At 55.6% G+C, this 19,894-nt stretch overlaps 3 protein-coding genes across 3 annotated transcripts; 1 reads left to right on the top strand and 2 right to left on the bottom strand.

Annotated features, from left to right (window-relative positions):
* Positions 1-1,513: 1,513 nt before the first annotated feature.
* Positions 1,514-8,882, bottom strand: LOC34617655. The gene is made up of 9 exons (XM_026336041.1): positions 8,621-8,882; positions 7,233-8,584; positions 6,950-7,151; positions 5,879-6,862; positions 5,001-5,695; positions 3,988-4,856; positions 3,198-3,720; positions 2,141-2,928; positions 1,514-1,661 (listed from the first exon to the last, which is right to left on the bottom strand). The coding sequence occupies exons 1-9, from the start codon at positions 8,880-8,882 to the stop codon at positions 1,514-1,516; spliced, it is 5,823 nt and encodes a 1,940-aa protein (XP_026191826.1).
* Positions 8,883-10,017: 1,135 nt separating this feature from the next.
* LOC34617656 (splicing factor 3B subunit 4) lies at positions 10,018-14,004 on the top strand. Its single transcript, XM_026336040.1, has 9 exons — positions 10,018-10,103; positions 10,250-10,368; positions 10,738-10,865; positions 11,145-11,243; positions 11,355-11,511; positions 12,489-12,617; positions 12,892-13,014; positions 13,256-13,618; positions 13,736-14,004. The coding sequence occupies exons 1-9, from the start codon at positions 10,018-10,020 to the stop codon at positions 14,002-14,004; spliced, it is 1,473 nt and encodes a 490-aa protein (XP_026191825.1).
* Positions 14,005-14,461: 457 nt separating this feature from the next.
* On the bottom strand, positions 14,462-19,259 carry LOC34617657. The gene is made up of 11 exons (XM_026336061.1): positions 18,548-19,259; positions 18,050-18,312; positions 17,768-17,849; positions 17,457-17,635; positions 17,091-17,250; positions 16,825-16,980; positions 16,244-16,313; positions 15,756-15,864; positions 15,488-15,577; positions 14,904-15,073; positions 14,462-14,582 (listed from the first exon to the last, which is right to left on the bottom strand). Exons 1-11 carry the CDS (start codon positions 19,257-19,259, stop codon positions 14,462-14,464), a joined length of 2,112 nt encoding a protein of 703 aa, XP_026191846.1.
* Positions 19,260-19,894: the final 635 nt, after the last annotated feature.

Raw genomic sequence — 19,894 nt, 5'->3', positions numbered from 1 at the left:
CTACGTCATGGTGCATAGGTTCAACCCAAAAATCACTCACCAGGCTGCTAGGATCTGATACTGATTTTATTGGCGAAAAAACGTGCAGTCTTGCCAACCCTTGTTCTCTGGCGTCCGTGAGCAAATCGGAGTCTTGGGTAGTGTGCCAACGGGTGAACAGACAGATTGCTCAACGTCACTTCACACGCGGTGGCATTGGCAGTGCTTGGCCACTAGCGAGAGTTCGTATCAGCGCAGAGTGGCCCGGGGGGAATCCTCAGGTGTGGCTTTGTCCTTTGTATCCCCTTTACTTCGCCAAAGCCTGCGTGGGAATTCCGCAGGTGCCTTCGGTGCTTACCAAGCAGTCTGCTTGTGCTAAGCCCAGTTCCGTTGTGGTGCAACTTTTCCTTCGGTCTCAATGGAGGTTGACAGATTACTCCTCGCTGTCATTCAGCTCCACAGGGCACCCCACAAGCCCTTCAGCTCAGAAAGGTGAGATGCTGCGAGGCTGTCGAGGGCAGTTTGGGAGCATGGGCTATCTGGGGCTCTCTCCTCTAGTCAAACTTGAACTGCTGGCTAGGGCTGGTTGACACACCTCGGACATCTATAGGTTACAAATCACAGCTTTACTCCCCTGTTCCAGCCATATACATAGGAGCTGCAATCATCTGCTCCTGAAACCTCCAGCATTACAATTTGCGAAGGCCTCAATGAATGGCTATGTGCTTTTGCGTGTGATCACCAAATCGCTGGCCATCTTGCGATAGCCTAACGTGACACGTTTGGAAGATTCGAAATAAACCAACAACTCAATATGTGTTTATATAGGCTGAGGCTTTTGCAAGTCAGGAAGTTCATTTTCTCGAACGACCGATCTGCTGATAGATGCCCCTGCCCAAAGTTTTCCAGTTCTCTCACAGCATACTGCTGCCCCCATCTCGGCACAGGCTGATGAGTAAAGGCTTATATGAAAGCTTCAATGGTTGTAATTCCTTTAGGCAGTTTGAAGCCAGGGAAGCGTTGTGGGAGAATATGATATTTCACTGGACGAGAGGAAAAATAGTTGCATCGAAACTTGCCATAAAACCGAAGGTAAAGCTCTATCTGTCCCTCTAGGAAGATATTTACCTCCACAATCAATGAAAAATAACAAAATGTTTGTTGAGCGTTCATGCCAAAAGGCTCCCTTTCTCCCTTTATGCGCCCCTAAGGCTCCAACGTGAAAAGAGGAAAAAACACAGTGCACATTTTGCGCCTTCAGCACTCTGAACATTTAGACAGATTCACCTAGCACCTAGCGCACACGCACACAATATTACATCTTATTGGTGTGCGCTAGCGTCACTCTGCAATATGCAAAGTATAGCAACAGCCAAAACAAAGAGTCAACATATCACCAGCGACCCATGAACATGTGTACGATAAAATGTCTATGTTTAGCGCAGCCAGCAACATGAGAACATGCGGGAAACCCATCAGCCTGCACTTTTCAAATTCACTGTTATGTAATTATGTGCTTCTAAATTTGTGCTCCTTAAGAACACTGTTCTCCTTTTTGCTTCATTTTAGAATCGATAGCACTACTCCCAGCTTCCCACAATCCACAGTTCCGACACTCACTGCGCAAGCAGAGGGTCACCAAAATGGTAGCAGCAAGCAGTACCCACTCAGCAGCCCGAAGGCTCTAAGACATTTCTTACGGGAAGATTGCGGTGCGTCACCGCTACTGGAGAATACTTTTGTAAGTCTCTAGCGGCTGGACAGGCTCCGACGTTCTACCACAAGAGTAGGGGTATACATCCATTGATATTCCATAGCTGGGCATAATATCCGCAGAAATCTCCACTTACAGGTGTTTGTCTGGAATTATAGGATGACTGGAAGCAAGATTTAATGAAACCACCTCGTGTGGCGATTAGTTCGCCTTGTCACCAAGATGGACATCTGTGGCCTTTTACATTCTCCGCCCTTTATATGGTTCCACTTTAACAATCGGCTTTTCTTTCAGCCCTTCAGAGCGTAAACTATACTTGCTCCCCTGTCATCTCCTCACGTTGCTTACAGGCACTGATTACGGACTGTGGGGAGGCTCGGGGTCTCTAATGCCCTGATTCACCACGCAACGGCGGCATGCTAAGTTGCAGGTCGTTGCGGCTCCTACGTTTTCTGTAAGGAGCGCAGCAGCTGAAGTAGCCGCTTTTTGCGTTCTTCTCTAGGGATGGGGCACTGCAGTGCAGTATCAAAAGGCACGCTATGTGTATCCCTTGCCTGGGGTCCCCATGAGAATGAAGCGTCGCTGCTGAACCACCAGGTGTGCCACTCGTCTACATCAGCTGGGGATGTTGTGTGAGCTTCTCCGTTTGCGCAGCTCGCTTGTGGTGTGCCGGATGCTTCTCCTGTTGCTGACGAATAGCTGGCCGATTTTTGTCGCACCGGCGATTCTGCGGAGGCACAAGAGTTGGATCCTGAATCTGCAACGCGCACCGCTGGAGGTACGCAGACCCCTTGGCCCCATGTACTGAGCGTCCAGGGTAGGGAATCGATGCCAAACAACGAAGCGAGACACTCAGCAGCTGCACGTACACCTGAATGCATAGCCCCATGAACGCACTGCTGCCCAAAGTCAGACGTGTGCTCCCCGCAAAAGAAAATGCGCGCATCGTTTAGGCTGCCCTCAAACGCTGCTGTTTTACACTCTGCTGCTGTAATGGGGGATGGCATTGCTGCAGTTGCGTGCGGCTGTTCCGCTCCTGCAGTGAAAGTGCCTGGTGCATGCGCCCCCACTCGTGGCTGGCCATTGGAGAGTCGAGAATGAAGCTGCTCCATCTGCTGCTGCAACAAACGCAGTGCTTGATGTAAGAGTGGAGGATCTGCTGCTGCCACCGTGGCGTGGCTCGGGCACCAGGGCAGTGGCAAAGACATCTGTCTTTGGTCGTCGTCTTCAACGTACTGTAATTCATAGAACACATACAGAAAATGTGCCGTCGGGTACCGACAGCAGCCTCCGTCACGGGTGATCCTTGGTGAGAAGAAACTGAAAAGTTGCGCGGACACCAATGAAGAAGCATTTTAAAAGAGGACGTACAGTCGAACAAAACACGCATTTGCACTCGACTAGCAGACAAGGGCGACGGGACTACACAGTGATAGCCTTAAAAATGCATGCACCACGGGCTTCGCCGAAAGCGAAGCAGAAGGGAGCAAGGAGTGTTGCCCACCTTCGATGGGTAGCCATAGGCGCAACGAAAAAGAGGATCTTCATCCCACCGTGTAACGACTGCCTGCAACGGCTGAGGCTGCGACGGGAGTTGATACATTTGCTGCAACACATGGCAGCACTCGTCAATCACCTCCCACGCCTCAACGGGTCCGTCCTCCTTGATCTGCAGACATGCTCCGTCGCTGCCGATTTTATTGGTGCTGTTCGCGCTGCCACAACGCTGCTGTCTCTCCTGTGAATCCAAGAAGCTGTCCTGCTGGGCTGCTTTCCGTGATCTCGCAGTGGTCTCTCTGGCCCCGCAGCCTGTCTGTCCATTTCGTCTTCCTTGCAGTTGCTGCTGCATGCAGATGCGTCGGATCCGTCTATTTCTATCTCTACGCACTTTGAGCCATCCCTTCGAGTTGAAGCTGTGGGCAACAAGGCAGCCCTTCACCCCCAGAGCGTCGAGGCTCATGAACTGGAATCGCTTGCTAAACGAAGGATTAAAGAAATAGGCCACACCTTCCTTCAGCCAAAAGGACCTGCGTAAAGACAACACCTCCCGTGCGGTGCAAAAGGCCCTATATACCACTCCCCTGCAAGGTGTTGAGGTGTGTATACACTCGAGCTGCCTTGAAGCGAATGTTTCGCAGACGCAGAAAAAGACAAACATGGTTCAATACACACGCCGACGTGCACTCAGTAGATCGACACATAAAGCTACCTGCTCATTCAGAACATGCTCTATCTGTGGATATACAGAAATGTGGGAAAAGAAAAGGACGCGCGGAAGGCTGTAGGATGCGCACTCGTTGAAAATGAGGATGACTTTGTTGTGGCTTCCAGCACCCCAGTGATTAATAGCCACCTGTCTCTCCACTGGCAAAGGCGGAGAGAAGGAAATAGATCCACGCTGCAGCACGCCGATCGGAACTGCAACGATCACCCGCATTGCCCACACGGACTCTTCTTCGGGCTGCTGCTGCTGTTTGTGCTGCTGCGTAGGATCTTGTCGCGTTTGCTGAGGCTTCGTCTGTGCATGCTGCTGCGCGGACTCAGCCGGAGAATCAAAATAGCTGGGGGCTTGCTGGGGCTGTTCATTGTGCGCATGCGACCCTCCTTGGAAGCCAAATTGCAGAGCCTTCAAGGTGGGGTCCTCACTGTAGCGCTGCAGTCTGAGTCTAACAAAGCTATAGTCTGGGGAAAGCCACTGGACGGAGGGATACCCTTTGAGCGTGTGATCAGCATCCGAACCAGCCGCCTCTGTAGCAGCAGCAAATGCAGGCGCAGCTGCAGCACTAGAGTCCTCACCCTTAGGAGACCCTTCCCCAGGTTGCTGCTGAAGAGCCTCAACAAGAACGGCCAACGCTTCTCTGAGTGCAGCCTCTCTCTGCTGCTCCCGTTCTTGTTGAGAGTGCGTGTCTCCGCGATCCAACCTGGGGGAACGCTCGGAGGGGCTGGGAGAGCGTGAAGAAGACGACGCTGATGACGGGGAGGGCGATCTGCTCGGCGTTCGACTGCGAACGGCGACGCAGCTGTCAGCACGCTGGCCACAGCTCGCCGCCTTAGGAGTCGTTCCCTCCTTCAGCAGCTCGATCGACCGCACCCGCCAGCCGAGCAGGCAGCAGCCTGACAGATCAAAGCCCCTTACCAACATTCGAGAAAGCCAAGAGTAGCCCTGCACGCAGAGGTGTGGCACCAGAGTTGTTCTTGCACACGTTCTCACTGCGCGTCTCCGGGGGTGAAAGCGCACTTGCATCACGAGCATCACGCGTTCCCACCAGCGTCAGCAACGGCAGCGGAGTGGAGCAACAAGCTGTACCTGAATGAACAAGCGATCGAAGTTCTCTGCCCTTCGGTCGCGAGGGGATGGCGTTAGGGAGGGCCCTACGCGCGTGCGGAGACAGCGCGCAGTTTCCAAGCGGCCGAGGAGCTGATAGTCCTTCCCGCGTAAAAACGAGAAGATAGGCTCTCTGGAGCGTTGCTTCCTAGTAGCATGCTGCCGTTTCTCCTGTCTCTTCGTGCGTTTTTCTTGCCCTTGGTCACTCCGCTCTTCTCCGGACCGAAGCACGTCCTCAGTGCCCCCGTAGGCACGCCCTCCAGCCGCAGGACCGGCTGTAACACCTTTGGCGCTTCCTTCGCCTTTGGAAAAAGACTTTAAGGGTCGTAATCTGCCGCCGCCGTCTGCAGTGCAGCGTCTCTTGTTGACTGGGGACGCAGCACATGTCACCGTCCTTTTTGCCGTTGCTTCTGCAGCCTCTTCTGAGGCGACTGGTGCCGTTGCAGGCCGAACGCGTGGAGCAGCCGGCAACGTCCGGCAGTGTGTAGCCGCGGCTCCATGCTCGTCTGCTGCAGCATCTGATTCAGACTCCGAAGGTGACGAGTAGGCGGGGAGCTCAGCACCCAGCCGGTCGAAGCCACAGACGTAGCCGAAAGACCGCTGCAACATCTTCCAAAGGATTTCTACGTCAGTTGCATCTAAGCTTGTTCCACCGCGACAGTCCATGAAACAATCCTCTTGGTCAGGCCGGACGCGTTTATCAAGAGAATCGCAACCACGCGAACCCCCCTCCCTGCCCTTCCCCGCTTTGTGCCTGCGCTGTCTCCTGTCCACGCGGCTACTAGGGCGCTTGCTGCCGAGGCTGCAAGGACTGCCGTTGCTGCTGCCTCCGCCTTTGCCGTTGCTGCCGTCGCGTCTGCTTGAGAGACCTCTGTTGTTGAGCTCGCGGGGGTCTGGCAGTCCGAGCGACTGTTGCTCTTCCAGGATAAAGCGAACGGCGCCGCGCAAAGCGGCTCCAAGGCTTCTAGGCGAAGCTGCTGCTGTGGCGGCCGAAGAGGCTTGTGACGATGCTGAGGCTGCTACTGCCGCGGATGTTGAAACTGTAGAGGGCGTCGCTAAGTCGTCTGACGAGTTTGTTCCTTTCGGCAGATCCGAGACTTCGTCGGGTGCCCCTCCGCCTGCAGCACGGGGGTCTACCGCTATGTCGGAGTCATCAGCCTTCCTGGAAGTGCCTCCGCATGCAACGTGGTCTTGCTGCTGCAGCTGCTGCTGCTCCGGCTGCCCCCACTCCCGTGCTGGCGGCTTGCCCTCTCGTCCCTGCTGCTGCACGCGCCTCCTGCCGGCAGTTCTCGCGTGCGAGTTGGCCGCTCTAAGCACCGCCCTAAGCCTTGCCCTGCGGCTCATTGCCGCAGCTACCAGCGTGGCATCCTGCAAATCCTTCAGAAACGCCACACGCGCCGCTGGTACGACGCGTCCTTGACGGTCTCTCCACTGCGTCGCATGCACCAAGGGTTCCCACCCGCCGCCTCCCCCCTCAACGCCGCTTGCCTGAGCGTCGCTCCAGCCCTCATCCTCTCGCTCCCCGCGAGAAGGCCTTTTATCGGCAAGAGTCGCTTCTCCGCGCTTCCTGCTGCTGCCTCGGCTGCGCGTCGACGCTCTGCGCCTCCTTTTGCAGTTGAAGCGGTGTCTCCAGTTACCCCAGAAGCCTACCGAGGGGAGACCAAGTCTGTTGGCTAGACGCCACACAAACTGCGGACTGCTGCGCTCGCGCATAAGCCAGTTAGCCCCCAAGTCCACGCCTACCCTGGAAGACGCTGCTGCTTCTTCTTCGCCTGCAGCACCCTGCTCCACGGACGTCTTCCCTTCTCCTGCTGCTTCAGGCTCGGCACGCCTCGAAGCAACAGCTGGGCAGACACCTGCGGCTGCCGCCGCTGCTCCTCCTTCGCAAAAAGCTGAGCTGCCTTCCGGCGTGCGTGCCCTCGAAGCCTCGCAGCCAAAAGACACCGCAGCCGCAGAACCGCCCTCAAGCCTCGCCTCCGTTGCTGCTGCTTCCGTCTTCGACGTTCGTGCCGCAGCTGCAACCGCTGCCGACTCTGCGATGGCAGCCGCGAGCTCGTCTCTCTCAGCCTGCGCCGCTGCCGCAGCAGCCGCGCGTCGAGAAGAGCGCCTCACTCCTGTGTCTTCGACAGCGCACTGCAAAGTAGTGCCAGACGCGAGCTTCCCTCCTCCTCCTACGCCTACCGCCTCGCCTACTCCCGCTGCAGTAGCTCTGACCGGCTGCCGCTCCTCCCCACCCTCCCTTTTGGCAACGTAGTGCCAAAAACGCGCAGCTGCTACTTTGTCGCGTTTCTTCTGAGGCCTTTTCGAGGGCAGCATGAGCCTCTTGAGGTCTTGCTGCTCTTGCAGCAGTCGCTGCGCCTCCGCTGCTGTCGCCGTCTTCTCCAGACTTGCTTGTCGACCCTTTAGAGCTGCCGTCCTGACACGTCCCCCCAGTGTCTCCCCCGCCTCAACGAGCAGAACGGACACCCCAAAAACCCGCAGCACTGCTGCCGCCGTTAGGCCGGCAATGCCTCCCCCCACCACTGCAACGTGGTATCCGGGTGGATCCGTTGTTCTCGCTGAATCGCCAACAGCGCCTTCCGTTGGAGCCTGGCGAGCGGCGAGCTCCTGCTGCTGCCCCCGCCCCTGCTCTGCTGTCGCAGTGGCGACTGCTGCACGCGTTCCGTTCTCCTGCGCCAGCACAGCTGCGCGATAAAGCTGCAGTCGCTCTAGCCACCGATCCAGGCGGGGAATCTGCAAGTGCTTTAGCGGGGGGGGGGCTGCTGTGGCGACAGCCGGGAGCGGCAGCTTGAGAGGCTTGGGATCTCTGCTGCTCGTGCTGCTGCAACAGCGAACTGCCCTTGCGTCTGCCACGGAAAGCTCAGCGTAGGAGGAGAACCCCGTAAGACTCTGGTGCACTGCAGGTGGTCGCAGCAGCCGAAGCGGAGGAACGGCTGCCGCTGCAGGAGGTGGGAAGGCGGTATACGCTTGACGCGGGGGGGAGGCTGCACAGGGAGGGGGCAGCACCTCGTCAATCAGGTAGCGATTTCCGTAAATTTCCTCTGTCTCCGCGCCTCCAGGAGACGCAACGTCTTCTCCGCGCGCTGCTGCTTCAGCTGCATCTCCAGCGGATTCGCAGGTGCAGCGCTGCCACGGCGTCTGCTGGCGCAAATAAAGCGCAGAGCGAAGAAACTCGTCCAGGGGATGCCGATCTGCAGCGGCGAGGGGGTCCCTGCTTGACTGTTGCGAGCTACCGCCTTTCTTCTTGACACGCTTTCGAGGCAAAGCTTCCACGTCGCTCTCTAGAGCAGCAGCGGCAGCAGCGGCGGCTGCTTCTTCTCGCGCTGTCGCGGCAGCAGCCGCAACAGGGCACGACGGTCTGTGCTGCTGCGCCTCCTTCTGATGCAGAGCCAGTTGCCGCTGTATGTGGCCAGTCTGAAAGGCCAGAGCGTCAAGGGAAGCGTCGACAATGTCGATCGTCTGCTGAAACAACACCTGATGCAGATTGCACGGCTGCTGCACGAGCTGCTGGCGCCGCAGCGGGCAGCGACTCCGCAGTCTGTATCGTTCCGTCCAGTCCAGCAGCACTTTGAATGGCTCTGTTGCAGCCTCATCGGCAGCGCTTTCTGCTGCGTGGCGCGCTTCGGCTTGCGCTGCTGCTGCGCCTGCCGTTTCTGCGCATGCCGATGTATCCGACACCCCTGCAGCTGGTTCTTCGTCTGCTGCTTCTACACGCCGAGAAAGGTCTTTAGCGGCTTGCTGGCCGTCGCATATCTCCGTTGCCATGAATTTAAAAGTGCCGGCTGCTGCGAAAGTTTCAGCGGAGACAGTCGCTGCCGCTGCGCAGGGTGCTGCCTTTTCCGGAGGCGTTTCTAAAAAGACCATTGGAATTTGCCTCTGCCACAGGTAGTGTTGCTGCTCGTTTGAGTACTGCGCGCCGCTGCGCCTCACTCAGCACCTGGGAAAAGCCTTCGCAGCAGCCTCAGTCAGCATGCTAGGCTGGCAGTGTTGCAACAGAGCGTGCTGCCGAATCAGAGAGAGGCGGGAGCTGCAGGTTCTAGACGCCCCTGGAGCGCCATTCTGGCAGGCACACACGCAGCTGAAAGAGGCTTCGTCTACGTGCAGCAGCTGCTTAGCAGCTGCTCTTCTTCCCCTAGTACGAATGCTTAGGCTTTCCTTGGTCGGAGGGGGGTTCCCAGCTCCATGGACTGCCTGGGAAATCGCGAAGTATGGGTAAGGAGAGAGAAACACACCGTTCTGCCGTGCGAGCTGGTGAATGGGGGAATTCTCGTAGTTTTCAGAAGGTCAGCACAAATGTGCCCATCATATGGGGGTTGGGAGGTACATCGAAAGGAAGGAAGCCCTCTAGAGGATCTTTAAAACTCTTGAGGGGGGCGAGGGGGATGTTAGCAGCATCTGCAAGAACAGACCTGCATTTACTCTGAGACACTTGGAAAGCGGATTTCATGCTAACAAATGCAGCAGCAGGGACTCCTGTTGCACGGTGGTGTTGCGTCGGCTAGCATTACAGAGGCGCCAACAACGCTGCATGCATGCATGCATGCGTGCATGCATGCATGCCACAGAGATGCCCCGGCAGTCCTGGAGCTTTAATGGGGCCCTGGCCCCTCCGCGATCTCCCGCAGGAGTTTCTACGCTATTTCTGTGTTTTTGAAGAGCAAAGGCTTTGACTTTCTTCCTGCGGCAACGTGTCGAGCAGCGTGGCCGTTGCTGGGCTTTCAGCGGCTCTGTAGACATACAGGACGGGGGCTTTTGTGCAGCCTTTGGCGTCGCAGCAGCGAGCAATTTGCACGCTTTGCTGAGTGCGTGCTCTTCTGAAACTGCGCAGCAACGGGTGTATGGGTGGTAACCGCAGCAGGAGCAGGAGCAGCGCCACTTCTCGTGCAGCCCGGCGGTAGAAACAACAGCAGCACTAAAAGCATCAGCGACGGATTCTTGCGAGAAGCCTTGGCAGCCGCAGCAGAAGAAACGCACTTAGCAAGAGCAGCGCAGCATGACAATGCTTGCCACACGGCCATGGGGAGGTTTTGGGGGGGGAGGGGCTGACATCGCTCAAGTGTTCGAGCGAAATCAGGAGGCAACTCTGTGAGTCTGTGATGGGCGCCTTGTCAAGGATGGCAGCCACTTACGGCACTAGAATCGGAGCAGCCTGGGGTGTCAGCAAGGGTGCTTCTGCTGCAGCGGCCTGCGTATGAGCAGCTTCCATGCAAAATGTGCTTGTTGCCGTACAGCTATGTAGGAAACATCGACTCTCAGGTCGATGAGGATCTTCTGTGGGAGCTGTTCACACAAGCCGGCGTCGTGCGCCTCGTCAACATCCCCAAAGATAAAGTTTCCGGCGCTCACCAGGGTAACTATTTGGACGCCCCTTGTTTACCTTGCGTCAATTCAATCTCTCTACGTGCTGGAATCTAGCACTTCGTCCCTGCTGCGCTAGATTCTGGCCTCCTAAAGCCTCGAAATACAGCCTTTTGGGGGGAGGGAGGGGAAATATCTACCCCAGAAGCGCTTATAAAGAGTTAACCCTCTTTGAGGCGTCCTTCGTCCCCCTGCGGCGATCGCCTTTCGCGCCGTCGGAGGCGGAATCGCACGCCCTAGCTGTGCATGCCCAGGCGCATGCAGCACCATGTCTCATCGCGTTTACATAAAACCCCTCGTGACGTTAGAAGTGGACATTGCAACTCTGTGCGGCAATGCTTTTTCCGGCGTAAACTCGCAGGATACGCCTTTGTGGAGTTTGAATCGGAGACTGACGCAGACTTCGCCCTGAAACTCATGGGCATGGTAAAGCTTTATGGGAAGCCTCTCCGCCTCAGCAAGGCAGCACATGACAGACGAACGTTTGATGTGAGTCTTGCCGTGTTTTGTCTGTCCATCTTGGATGCGTGTTTTTCCCCTTTTTCATAGTCTTCATGAGCAATCCCCCAGGAGGGGTGTTTTTGTGCGTCTTCCGTGATCGTGTTTTTGGTCGGACTCTCCTGCGCCTCTGATTTCTGCAATCCGCCTCTCGTCAGCGAGCGAGTGGACGTGCTGTGGAATTTTTTCCTCAATCCCCGCCGACTCTCCTCCGCCAATTATGATTTGCGTCGTCTGTGTGTCTGTCTGTGTGCATGCATGTATGTGAAGGTTGGAGCGAACCTTTTCGTGGGGAATCTGGATCCTGATCTCGACGAGAAGGTTCTGTTTGACACGTTCTCCTCTTTCGGGAATGTCGTCTCTGCCAAGGTATGGCGATGGCGAAACTGCGACCGAGTAGAGTATTTCGCGAGAGGCTGCGGCGCTTCGTGCAGCCCTCGAACTGCTGCGCAGCAATTCATTTGTTTGCCTCTGCCCCAGGTGATGCGAGACGCTGAAACTGGTGTGTCGAAAGGCTTTGCATTCGTTTCCATGGAAACTTTCGAGGCCTCCGATGCAGCCCTTGCTTCGATGAACGGGCAGTTCCTCTGCAACAGACCCGTCCACGTCTCCTACGCGTATAAGAAAGACACCCGAGGTACACACACGGCAACCATATCGCTACTGTTGCTACTGCTGTTGTTGCTGCTACTATTGCTATTGTTGCTGTTGCTGCTACTATTGTTGTTGTTGCTGTTGCTGCTACTACTGCTGTTGTTGCTCTTGCTGCTACTTTTGCTGTTGTTGCTGTTGCTGCTACTATTGCTGTTGTTGCTGTTTCTGCTACTATTGCTGTTGTTGCTGTTTCTGCTACTATTGCTGTTGTTGCTGTTGCTGCTACTATTGCTGTTGTTGCTCTTGCTGCTACTATTGTTGTTGTTGCTGTTTCTGCTACTATTGCTGTTGTTGCTGTTTCTGCTACTATTGCTGCTGTTGCTGTTGCTGCTACTATTGCTGCTGTTGCTGTTTCTGCTACTATTGCTGCTGTTGCTGTTTCTTCTACTATCGCTGTTGTTGCTGTTTCTGCTACTATCGCTGTTGTTGCTGTTTCTTCTACTATCGCTGTTGTTGCTGTTTCTGCTACTATTGCTGTTGTTGCTCTTGCTGCTACTATTGCTGTTGTTGCTGTTGCTGCTACTACTGCTGTTGTTGCTGTTGCTGCTACTACTGCTGTTGTTGCTGTTGCTGCTACTATTGCTGCTGTTGCTGTTTCTGCTACTATTGCTGTTGTTGCTCTTGCTGCTACTATTGCTGTTGTTGCTCTCGCTGCTACTATTGCTGCTGTTGCTGTTTCTGCTACTATTGCTGTTGTTGCTGTTTCTGCTACTATTGCTGTTGTTGCTGTTTCTGCTACTATTGCTGTTGTTGCTGTTGCTGCTACTATTGCTGCTGCTGTTTCTTCTACTATCGCTGTTGTTGCTGTTTCTGCTACTATTGCTGCTGCTGTTGCTGTGTCGATCTCTTCGTCTGCCTGTCTTTCGGGTTTGGGTGCAGCTTCTTTCGCCAACTGTAGGCTGTGGGGAAACGGAGGCATGCGGTGGGGCCCCTGCAGTTGTTCGTGTGTTTGTGCTGCAGGGGAACGCCACGGATCTGCAGCAGAGCGCCTGCTAGCTGCAAATAGGCCAGCGATTGAACGACCAGGGAGCAGCGGCAGCGTCACGAAAGAGGGCCCTGTGCCTTTGCAGCAACAAACAGGAACGCCACGTATGTTCTTAGGTTGTCGGGGCAGCAGCAGCTACACAAGACATATGTACTGTGTCTGAGTTGCACTCGCTTGCTGTGCAGCAGCGGCAGCAGCAGAAGCAGCAGCAGCCAAAGCGACAGCGGCGGTCTTCATGTGTGTGTGTGTATATGTATGTATGTATGTGTGTATGTTTGTGTATGTGTATGTATGTATGTTTGTGTATGTATATATATGTGTGTTTGTGTATGTATATGTATGTATATATGTGTTTGTGCCTTCGTGCGTTTTTTTCAGAGTTCGGCATGATGCAGAACGTGGGTCCGGGGGGCCCCCTCCCACCGTTGCCACTGCCGATCATGGGGACTGGGGCCCCCGGGTCGTTGCCTCCACCTCCTCTTTTCTTCATGCCGCGTCCAGGTATGCAGCGTGAAGAGGCCTCTGCGCTCGCTTTGCAGCGTGGCATCGACTTGGGCGCTTTGCTCTTTTCTTTCCCTCTGGAAAATCCGACAAGACGCCTTTTCGTTCGGCGCATTTTTCGGGGGGGTCGGGGCGGAGGGCTAGGCTTGCTGTTCTTGCATTGTCTGATGCTGCTTCTAGTGCATGCGGATCGGTACATTTCGGTTGGCGTAACGCCTCTGAACTGCGTCTTTCTTCGCAGGCATGCCGTTTCCGCCCCTGCCGCTACCCCCGACAATGGCGGGGGCCTCTAGACCAACGCAGGGAGGAGGCCTCTTGGGCGCTCCAGGAGAAGCAAGGGGCCCTGCCTCCGTGTCAGTGGGAATGGGGGGACCGACAGCACCGGTACAAGTGCCAGGCAGTGTTGGCATGATGCCTGGTGGGGCCCCCATGACCCCTTCTCGACCTCCTGCTATGGGGGCCCCTGGAGGCCCACCCTCAACAAGGCCTCTTCACTACAACATGCAGTCGCCGGGGATAGCCGCCCCCATGCGCCCTGTGGGGCCAGGCGGAGGGCCCCACATGGGAGGCCCTCAGATGGGGGGAGGCCCGCAGATGGGGGGAGGCCCTCAGATGGGGGGAGGCCCTCAAATGGGAGGCCCTCAGATGGGGGGAGGCCCTCAAATGGGAGGCCCTCAAATGGGAGGCCCTCAGATGGGGGGAGGCCCTCAAATGGGGGGAGGCCCTCAAATGGGAGGTCTTCAAATGGGGGGCCCTCAGATGGGCGGCGGACAAATGGGAGGCCCTCAAATGGGAGGTCTTCAAATGGGGGGCCCTCAAATGGGGGGCGCTCAAATGGGCATGAATCAAGGGCCTCGGCCTATGGGAATGCCACCCATGCCCGGGAGTGTTCCTCCGCGACCCCCCCAGAGTTTCCAGCCGCCTCCCAACGTCCTGAGGCCTCCGCCCACAGTGCTGCCTCCCCCCACGGCTCCTGCTCAGCAGCAGTAGGGGAGCTAGAGAATGTGTTTGCGGCTGTTCTTTTGTCTCTAGATATATATATATATATCTGCCTAGTGTATGCCTGCTGTGCTTTTTGCACCCGTGGGACGGTTGCCGTTTTAGCGGGGGGCATCTCAGTTTCAAGCGTTTCCATTAAAAGGATGATGCGACGCAACAGAGGGTGAGATACTCTTTGCCTACTGGGTGACGTTGATAAGTAAGAAACAACGCACGGGAGACAGAGCGGCCTATTGGTTTACGCCGAAAGCGTCTCTCCTACAAGTCCCATGCGTCCTACCTGACGCAACATCGGTAGTGCCCATCGCTTATGTACTGGCAGTAGCGAAGGGTGATTTTCCACGCAGTCAATACCACGCATGAAGCACCCGTAGACGTGGGTATTCCTTAGGAACTTGCCCCAGTAAGAAACCCCTCCCGCTTTTCCCTCCTCGGAAGTCCCTCCCTTTCACAGGTCCATTAAAATTGCAAGAGGCTCCCCAAGTTTAAGAACGTTGGCATCCAGGAGGTCTTCGGCGGATTCCCTTAACCGCTGCTGCTGCGCCTCCGAGTCAGAAAGACACTGCGTCCTGCAAAAATTTGACACAGCAGGCGGCAGCGTGAATATCAGAAGCAGGCTTTCCACCTTGGAGGCCTCACTGCGAAGTGTACGGCTGGGCGGGGGCATGTGGGGTGGGTGGGACATGTATGATGGGCCGATTAGCGCGAGTGCTTGTGGCTCAACATGGCCGTGTGAGAATGACAACTAGGAGCACCCAGAGGTATACAGATTGTATGTATATACAGCGCAACACTTCAGTGGCAGAACCAGGGAATCCGCCCTCCTTCACCCCCCACCGGCCCTCCCCTCCCCCCTAAAGGATCGAACTGCGCACAAAAGGCGGATGTACCTGCATTTAAGTTCAGCGAGGTGTTGTGCTTCTGCGCGCTTCCTCTCTAGGAGGTTGAGAGCGGCCCTGAGAATGACATCTATGACTTGCTGCTGAGTATCCTCCAATGAACAACTGATGACCAGCGCGTGCTTGGAGGACATCGTCGTGCAGGTTGCTGGCAGCCGATCCTATACAAAGCCACACCAGACGCGTCAGGCTTCTTAGGACCTCACTTCTCTGCTTGCGCCTGTTCCCCATCCCTTCCCCGCACCATCTCAAGCATCTAGCCTTGCATATATGGCGTGGATGCACAGGCAGAATCGTGATCAATAGAACGCAGAGATGAACGCGCGCATGTGCGCCTGCATTGTATCCACGCGAGTTCATACTATGCAGATTTAAAATTTTGAACGCCCAAAGAAGTAGAATAAAATTTTACGTCATTTACGTTGCACCCCTGCAGCTAGACGCTCACATATCATCTGGCACTGCAGCACGTTTGAACACTAATTGATTAGAACTCTTGCTGCTGCACAGCTACGAAGCTAGGCGGCTAGCTGACCAGACACTCCAGCAGCTATCCCCCTTGTGGCTCTCCTTACCGACTCGTGGAAACGGGCGAACCCCGCAAGCGCCAAGGCGTACATAGCTTGGCGAGCACCGCTAGGAGGCAGAAGACAGCCGTCAGCGATCTACGGCAGCAAATAGAAAGAGCGAGAACGCCATATGGGCTTCGCATAAGCCGTGTGAGGCTTCCTACATCTCCTGCCACTTCTACACACGCAAAGTTCTACACCTTTCAAAACAGCCGTGGAGAAAAAAGCTCGAGCACACAGAGAATTTGTTATTCGTATGCTCAGCGTGCCTGACCATCTGCTCATCGAAGTATGTCTGCGGACTCCCCGCAGGATTCTCAGTCGCATTTGTGATACGGCGCCACACCCGAGCAGCTTTTTCCCCGCATCGAGCAACCACAGTCCTGCAAGAAAGAGCACATCATATTGCAGTAATCTACAGCTTCAGATAGATGGGTGTTTTAGCTCTGCGGAGAGCTAGCTGTGAGGCAGGCTACCGCTGCCTATCGCTAGTGCACAGGAACATAAGACTCCCCATGGTGGTTCCTTATGCATACAAATACGTTTACACGCGTTTTTCCGACACACACGGCAGCGCTCTCAGGATCACACGAGCAAGCAAATTGAATTCTCATGTATAGAAAATACACAGAATGCTAAGGCCTACAGACAGCTACCCCCTGTGCAGCTACCTGTGGCAAACTGAATCTCCCTAACCGATAAAGGAGTGTTGCATAAGGAAGACGCTGGTGCATCAATTGACCACGTATCAAGTGTTCTTACTCGCAGAGGATGCGGCGCTGCATGAGAGCTCTAATCTGCGTCCAGTCTAAGCGATAGGCTGCCTGGCCATCTGCAGCACTCAGCACACTGGTAATGCAAAATCGCTATACCACGGTACTGAGTATAGACACGAAGTCTCGTGGACAAAGACGCCGCTTTAATTTCAGAGAAGAACGCAGATCCGCGAATGGTCAAAAGCGACTACCACGTGAAAGATGCAACAAGGCACCCAGCACTCAGACACGATATTGCCACATAGAGCACACCGTAGGCAACCCCTCAGCGAAAAGTTCTCACAAGCCCACAGAGCAAAAACAGCGCCTGCTCTGTCATCACGGTAGCACATGCAACCGGTTTGAAATGATGCGATGCGTAGTTCGAGTGGCTCAAAGGAGATCGAAATGGAGGTGGGGCACTATTAATGTCTCGTCTGGACGAGGTAGGAGCGGCCGGTTCCCTAGTGCATGCACATTTGGAGGGTACTCTGTGTGCTATTCATGCACATGCGCATGCAAGCACCGACGTAAAACTCACACGCATGCACGCACGAGGCACAGAACCTCTACGTCCATTGAGCCTACCCTTTATTGTGTTCGCCAAGAGGCGGTCCGGATGCTTTGTCAAACCGTCCAACAGACGGATCAGCTGCGACTTCTGCACAGACACCCGAGAGGCTCCCGGCTGCTGCTGAAGCCCTGCTGCAACCGCAGCTTCTAGGGCATCAAACGTTGACCATTCTGCGCATATAATTCTCACAGGAGAAGCTGTATAGGCTGCACAGAAAGGGGCAGCACACGACGCACTCGTGCACGGGGAAAACCAAGCACTCAGTGTTTTTCCCACGTACTGCAGTGTATATCCAGGCGTGGGGTGGGCTGCTGGGTATCTACACCGCGCTGCAGCAGCTGCTGCTGAGGCTTTAGTCTGACTGCCTGCAGTAAGGCAGCCACCGTTGCCTGCACAAGCCGAGTATTTCCCACGCGAGCCAAAACGAACTCCTTCACTGCCTGCAGCAACAACAAGAATTGCAACAACCGCAACCAGCTCGTGCAGGCGGCCTCGCAAAGCCTCAAGAGGCAGCCCCCCCAACTGCTGCAAAGACCACCTAAACAGCAACAGCAGTGGCTGCAATGGATCCAGAGAAGTTCATGCCAGGAAAATATACGAGCAACAGCAGCTGCACTAGCAGCAGCAGCAGCAGCAGCATCAGCACCTTCTTGCATAGCAGCAAAGAAATAAGAGGGGCGTTCACTTGAAAGGGAACGCGTTGCTGTTGGAGGCGAAGCACCAGGCTATCCACAAGCTGTTGCTGCTTCTGGGCATGAGTGTTGCTGCTGCTGGCGCTGCCCGAAGGAGTCGTCTTGCGAGCCTTTACAGATACGTCACCCTCGTCTGCATGGCAAAATCAGCAGAAAATGTGGCCTTAGCGCTTTACATACAGAGGGCACGCAGCATGCATGAACCAACAAGCAAGCCGCTGCCGTTGCAGCAGCTGCACCACTGCGTTATTATCCCCAGACGCACCCAACATAATTCTCAAAAAACCAGGAAGACCACCTCCTTCCTCGTATCCCTGCTCTGCATCGGAATCATCTGCGATGTATGCCTGCAGTGTACATACACATAATACGCACATACTGACACCTGCCGTATTCCAACGCTTAGAGAGGCATTGCGCAACATGAATGGCAGGAAGCGCAGCACAAGCCACACACACACACACACACACACACACACACACACATACAAATGCAGCAGCAACAGCTAGGCCTCGTAAGGCAGCGCAGATGCATTGCGTTGCCTTACGGGCACATCCGCCGTCTTTGAAGAAAGCTTCCGCAAGGCAGGCTTCACTTCGGCTTTGCGTCTGCGGCTTCCTGACTGTTGTTGCTGCACGTGCTGCTGCTGGTCCTGCTGCTGGTGATGCTGTTGCTCCACAGGTGAGGGCATAGGAGGTTCACTCTGCACCAAGAAGGCGCTCGAGACTAACTGTAAGAAGCACCGCTGCAACTCTTGCTGCCTATGACGACCCCGTGGCTGCGCAGTGGCATCCTCGCCGTCGTTAGCATCTGCATGCGCAAGAGAGCAAAGCATCGCTCACGGCAAGACGGTAACACAGGCGCCCCTCCAACCCACCCACCCCCTTTCTTCCCGTTTAAAAACACGCGTCTCTGTCCGCCCCGCTCTGCCCCCCGCTTTCCCCACGCACTTGCCCCCACACAGCCAGCCAGCCAGCAGAGGAGGCGAACGTATGAAGCGCCAAAGCCAAGATCACCGCTATTTCCAAGGCAACGCTTGACGTACAGGGGTCTGCAATCGCCAAGGCTACTGCATCTTGCATGCATACGCGCCCTGCTTTCAAGACTTGCAACAAAAGCAGCTTGGCATCCCTGCCGAGCGCCTCCTCAGTGGCGGCAGCAAATGCGGGGAATCGCAGGAACGCTAACGTTGCACGACCATCAAGACTGTATCGCACGCCTCCATGAGGCAGTGTTGCAGGCAAGGTGGCTGCAGTCCCCGCTGCTGCCTGCCCATTGAGGGAGACGCTGCCGCTGGGAGCTCCAGGGCGAGTAGCTCCTTGGTGCAGCTGCTGCGCTGCAGCTGCATCCGCTTGTACAGCCGCTGCAACGGAGAAGAAGGGGGGAGCTGCTTGGGGGTTCCCTGAGGAGGTTACGGGAGTGCACTGCAGGAGGTTGTGTTGCACGAGGACCAGTAGGGCGTTGCGAAGCTTGCAGTAGTCCTCATCTCTGCCCTGATGCGGCAGAGCCGCAGTCTGCGCATTCTTGGCGTTCGAAGGAAGAGGCTTGACGCACCAGCCTGCGCTAGTTGAGGAGCCTGCCGGCTTTGTCGCCGCGTGTGTGGAGGCGTTTTTCGGGGAAGTAGAGGGTAGCATGTCTCGCAGCTCTAGGAAGGTGAGGCTGCGGCAAAGCAGCAGCTGCCGACCAACAAGGGCCACATAAGGACCAAACGCATCCTGCAGTAAGGCGCAGGCGAGGTTTACCTCGCTCCTGAGCATACTGCTGCTGCCTCTAGCGGAGAATGTCTGCCCCTCTTGTAGCTGCGTGAGCTCTGCGCCTTGCTCCTAAGGGCGTTGGCTTTGGTCCTCGTATTGCACGCTCTGAGAAAACGCGTGTTGCCGCAACGGATCCTGCACTGACTGCTGCCTCCCTGCCACCACATGAGCTGTTTTAGACCAAGGCAAGCTGCTAAGACGCTGGGGAAGGCCTGGGGGGTACCGCATTCGCCTTGGCGTGGCTTCTAATGCGGCGGCTTCCACGACTCTGTAAAATGGCTGCATGCCCTCATTCTGCAATGCAGAATGCCGTTCCCTGCGCCCCCTCTGCTCGCTTCCCTCGATTTGCTTCAGCAGCTGCAGACGCTAAAACAAATCGCTGCTCTTCCCGCCTTGTCCGATCCCCTGGTGTGCATCCAATTGTGAATTTTCGGAGGGAATACGTAATGCTAGCATAAGGTTTGGGCTGCTGCGCCTACGAGCGCTGATGCTCGGGCAGCTCCGATTACGCCTTTGAGGCTAGGCAAAGCACCCAGCCGAACAGGGCTGTAACAAACTTCCTTTAGATCGGACGACCAACAGCTGCGTCATTTGTTACTTCAGCCTAAATTCTATGTAACATTTGCGCTGCTTTCTAT

Source organism: Cyclospora cayetanensis, unplaced genomic scaffold (genome assembly GCF_002999335.1).
Source record: "Cyclospora cayetanensis isolate NF1_C8 unplaced genomic scaffold, CcayRef3 CcayRef3_contig_90, whole genome shotgun sequence".
In the NCBI taxonomy this organism is placed as follows: Eukaryota; Apicomplexa; class Conoidasida; order Eucoccidiorida; family Eimeriidae; genus Cyclospora; species Cyclospora cayetanensis.
Note: the sequence above shows the minus strand (reverse complement) of the source record. Positions and strands in the feature narration are given on the sequence as shown.

What these genes read in the sequence shown, in the direction of transcription:
- LOC34617655 (XM_026336041.1), bottom strand. Translation starts at nt 8,882, where the DNA reads ATGGTCTTTTTAGAAACGCCTCCGGAAAAGGCAGCACCCTGCGCAGCG. An exon ending in GGCTGCGGTGTCTTTTGGCT is followed by an intron (nt 6,863 to 6,949) that starts GCGAGGCTTCGA and finishes GTGTCTGCCCAG; the next exon opens with CTGTTGCTTCGAGGCGTGCC. An exon ending in CTGCGCTCCTTACAGAAAAC is followed by an intron (nt 1,662 to 2,140) that starts GTAGGAGCCGCA and finishes AATGTCTTAGAG; the next exon opens with CCTTCGGGCTGCTGAGTGGG.
- LOC34617656 (XM_026336040.1), top strand. Translation starts at nt 10,018, where the DNA reads ATGCTTGCCACACGGCCATGGGGAGGTTTTGGGGGGGGAGGGGCTGAC. An exon ending in TTTCTTCATGCCGCGTCCAG is followed by an intron (nt 13,015 to 13,255) that starts GTATGCAGCGTG and finishes CTTTCTTCGCAG; the next exon opens with GCATGCCGTTTCCGCCCCTG. An exon ending in AGGCCCGCAGATGGGGGGAG is followed by an intron (nt 13,619 to 13,735) that starts GCCCTCAGATGG and finishes AAATGGGGGGAG; the next exon opens with GCCCTCAAATGGGAGGTCTT.
- LOC34617657 (XM_026336061.1), bottom strand. Translation starts at nt 19,259, where the DNA reads ATGCTCAGGAGCGAGGTAAACCTCGCCTGCGCCTTACTGCAGGATGCG. An exon ending in CAGCGCCGCATCCTCTGCGA is followed by an intron (nt 15,865 to 16,243) that starts GTAAGAACACTT and finishes TCTTTCTTGCAG; the next exon opens with GACTGTGGTTGCTCGATGCG. An exon ending in CTCGCTGAACTTAAATGCAG is followed by an intron (nt 14,583 to 14,903) that starts GTACATCCGCCT and finishes AAATTTTTGCAG; the next exon opens with GACGCAGTGTCTTTCTGACT.